The sequence below is a fragment of the Dermacentor variabilis genome, chromosome 1 (genome assembly GCF_050947875.1).
Source record: "Dermacentor variabilis isolate Ectoservices chromosome 1, ASM5094787v1, whole genome shotgun sequence".
Classification (NCBI taxonomy): domain Eukaryota; kingdom Metazoa; phylum Arthropoda; class Arachnida; order Ixodida; family Ixodidae; genus Dermacentor; species Dermacentor variabilis.
In genome coordinates this window covers 29746159-29750212 of record NC_134568.1, presented here as the reverse complement: position 1 = coordinate 29750212, position 4054 = coordinate 29746159, and the positions used below count along the sequence as shown (strand labels likewise).

Here is a 4054-nt window from a genome sequence, read left to right as displayed (position 1 = left end):
GAAAACGTAGTAGTACGTGATAGTGGGCGGGCAACTTGAAGGGGATGACTGGTGCGATGAGATATGCGTGATGCGGCGGTGATATACGGTACTTGATTGAGAGGAGAATAAAAGAATTTGTGATAAAGGGTGAGGCTAGCAATGCGACGACGAAAAGAGAGGGGTGACAGTCCGGATGTAGCTTTCAAGGATGAAACACTGACGTCATATGAGTATGAGGAATGAATGAATCGGGCAGCACGATTCTGTACAGCTTCCAACGCGGTGATTAGATATGCTTGATGTGGGCTCCAGATGGGGGATGCATATTCTAATTTGGGTCTTATAAGTGATTTATACGCGAGCAATTTAACACGTGGTGGGGCAAGACGAAGGTGACGTTTTAGAAAACCGAGTGTTTTGTTTGATGCTGAAATGATGTTACCGATATGAACCTGCCATGATAGATTAGAAGAGAGGGTGACTCCTAGATATTTATATGATTGTACTTGCTCAATCTGTGTGTTAGAAATTAAATAATGAAAGAGATATGGATTGTGACGACGAGTGAAGGACATGAGTTTACATTTACTAGGATTGAGGGACATTAGCCAGTTATTACACCAATTTAGTACGTTGTTAAGCTCTGTCTGAAGAGTGTATTGATCGTGACAGTTATTAATGGCACGGTAAATAACACAATCATCTGCGAAAATTCGAATATTACAGGAAACATGCAGGGGCAAGTCGTTAATATATATTAAGAATAGGAGGGGACCCAGGACAGAACCTTGTGGGACGCCTGAAGTAACCGGGAGAGATGTAGACAGATGGCCGTTAAGATAGACTGACTGAGAACGGTTAGTTAGGAATTCTTCAATCCATTTGAGAATATTAGGGGGTAAGTTCAGCTTTGAGAGTTTTAGTAATAGCCGGCGGTGGGGAACCTTGTCAAAAGCTTTAGCGAAATCAAGAAAGATGGCGTCGGTCTGCATATTACGGTCTAGATTAGTGTGCAAGTCGTGAAGGAAAAGCGCTAGTTGGGTTTCGCAAGAGAGGCCCTTACGAAACCCATGTTGTGAAGGGTGAAAAAAATGGTTTTGGTCCAAGAAGTTTACGATTTGTGAGTTGATGACATGTTCCATGATTTTACAAGGCACACTAGTCAATGAAATGGGGCGGTAATTCAAGGGCGAGTCTCTGTTACCTGATTTGTAGACTGGAACGACCTTCCCCGTTTTCCAATCAAGAGGCAAAATTCCTGTGGAGAGTGGCTGTGAGAACATGAGACATAAATATGATGCACAAATTGATTCCACATTTTTCAATAGTTTTGAATTAATCAGGTCCATACCAGCTGATGATGAAAGTTTCATATTGTGAATTATGGATGAAATGCCTTCTTCGACGAATGTGACTGCCGGCATGGGGGTTTCTAAGTTAAAGGGTGGTAATTGTGAAGGTGCGTCGAGTTCGGTAGTGAACACAGATGTGAATGCATGGTTAAATATTTCTGCGCATTCATGGTCAGTCATCGCTTCATTTGAATGATTCGTCAGTTTAATATCGGGAGGATGTGATGGGTGTAAAACTTGCCAGAATTGCTTGGGGTTTCTTATAAGTAAGTTTGGTAAGTCATTGTGATAAAATGAGTATTTGGCGTTACGAACAGAAAGTAGGTATGATTTTTCGGCCTCGAAGTATTTTCCCCATGCGGCAGGCGTGTCGTTTCGTTTGGCGGTACGAAACAATCGTTTCTTTTTGTTTTCGAGTCGTTTTAAGTGCTGGGTAAACCATGGTTTATTGCGATTAGTATGAAAGGTAATCCTTGGTACGAACATATTAGTGAGATGATTTAATTTGTTCTTGAATATCAGCCAGTTTTCATGAATTGAGCGAGTGTGAAATGCGGATACGTATCCAGGAAAAAAGGTGTTAAGTTCTTCAGTTATTGCATTATAGTTACCCTTTTCGTAGAGTTGTATCTTTTTATCGGATGTCTGTTTTTGAGTCGAGGTAAATGAGAATAAAGCATGCATGACTTTGTGATCGCTGATTTCAGGAAGGTAATTGATGGATGATACATTCTCGGGGCTGCTTGTTAGTATCAGGTCGAGCGTGTTTGCTGATTCTCGTGAGACACGGGTTGGTTGGGAAATTAATTGAGTGAGGTTAAAATTTAAACAGACATCGATGAAGTTCTTCGCCTCTGCATGACACGTTATTGTGGAACTAGCTATGTTCTGCCAATCAATATCCGGGTAATTAAAATCACCAAAAAGAAGAATACGGGCATTTGGATATGTGAAAACAAGTTTATGAAGGATGTTGTTCAGATGACGTGGGAAGTCTGGATTAGTCTGGGGGGGCCTGTAGCAAACGCCAAGCAGAACTGTTACGGGGGGAGCGCGACAGATGAGCCATATGGCTTCAATGTCGGATGCGACGTCAACAACAGAGCATGATATGCCTCGATGAATGGCAACGAGAACACCGCCCCCCCGTTTGCCTTTTCGATCGTTTCGATACACTTCGAAGTTGGGTAAATCGGCCAAAACTTCCGTATCCGTTACATCACTATTTAGCCAAGTTTCTGTTAGTATTAGTATGTTGCTCCCGGATGACGACATGATGTTTGATATGAGTTCGCGCTTTGGAAGAAGACTACGGATGTTAGTGAATATTATCGAAAACGAGAGAACATTGTGCGGTGGAGCGGGTCGACGATTTGTTAAAGTTTTGTGACGGGGCAATTGCTATGCTATTTCCTTAACGGCTTGGGATGATGCGTCAAATACATAGCGTTTTGAGCCGATGTGCAGGGTTTTGAAGCGCAAGGAGTACTTGTTGGAATTGGCTTTGGCAAACACTAGTAACTGTTTACGCGCGTGCCGAACGGTGCGGGAGAAGTCCTCTCCAATACTGTAGTTTGTGTCTTTCAATTTACGGCCATTTGATAACAGTGCGTCTTTGGTTTTATGAGATAGGAATTTTACGATTACGGGACGAATTCGGTCGGCTGAATGATTTCCGAGGCGATGCGCTCTTTCAATGTCGTTAGGTTCCAAGGTTATATCAAGATTTTTGCGGCAAACATCAATGATTAGTTTTTCTGACTCAGCCCACGTTTCAGCGCTAGCAGGGTCAGCGATGCCATAGAAAATAAGGTTATTCCGACGTGATTGGTTTTCCGCGTCATCCAGGCGTGTTTCTAGTTCTTTAATCTTTTTAGCTTGGTCGATTGTGGTTGACTGCATTATTTCAATATCGTTTCTGAGGTGAAGAAGTGTTTGGTAATGCGTTTCGAGATCGGCCATTCGTTTGTCTAGGCTTGCTATAGTTTGGTCTGTTGTGTTCAGCTGTGTTTTGAGGCCCTGTATTTCTGTAATCAACAGGGTCTGTCCCGCGTTTAGCTTCTGTAGTTCAGCGAGTACAGCAGCGTTGCCCTCAGGACCAGGGTTAGTCTCAACGTCTCCTGATAGCATGAGCAAGGAATGAATTACGTGAGCACACTCAACGGCAATGGCAACACAGCAGTGCGGGCTCGGAAACTGCACCAAAATATAATTACTGGATTTTTTAGCGAAGAGGGCATATGATGTACTGACCTGCATCGCAAAGGTAAGCGGATTAGGCGGCTGCGCTGTGGTGCAGTCACCGAGCCCACGAAGTGGTGTCAGCGGGTGAAGCTCTTTTATACATGTTGGCATTGTTGCTGATGTCGATGTGGCCATCCATGGTACTGTGATTTCCGGTGTGTGCAGCTCCTCTGGCGGCACATCCAGTAGGGACGAGCACTCGCCGGGCGGTGGATGGCAGGAGCCAGGGTCATCTCCAGTGTACGGCAGTGCGCACACCGATGACGCCCCCGTAGACAGGCCTGCCAGGGACGGCAGCAGCAGGCTGGCAAATGCGAGGACGGTCGTCTGCATCGCAAAGGTAAGCGGATTAGGCGGCTGCGCTGTGGTGCAGTCACCGAGCCCACGAAGCGGTGTCAGCGGGTGAAGCTCTTTTATACATGTTGGCATTGTTGCTGATGTCGATGTGGCCATCCATGGTACTGTGATTTCCGGTG

The 4054-nt window shown here is 44.7% G+C and overlaps 1 protein-coding gene across 1 annotated transcript; it reads right to left on the bottom strand.

The window, feature by feature from the left end:
* Positions 1-2026: 2026 nt before the first annotated feature.
* On the bottom strand, positions 2027-4054 carry LOC142576179 (uncharacterized). The gene has a single exon (XM_075686181.1). It carries the CDS (start codon positions 4029-4031, stop codon positions 2736-2738), a length of 1296 nt encoding a protein of 431 aa, XP_075542296.1. The 5' UTR covers positions 4032-4054; the 3' UTR covers positions 2027-2735.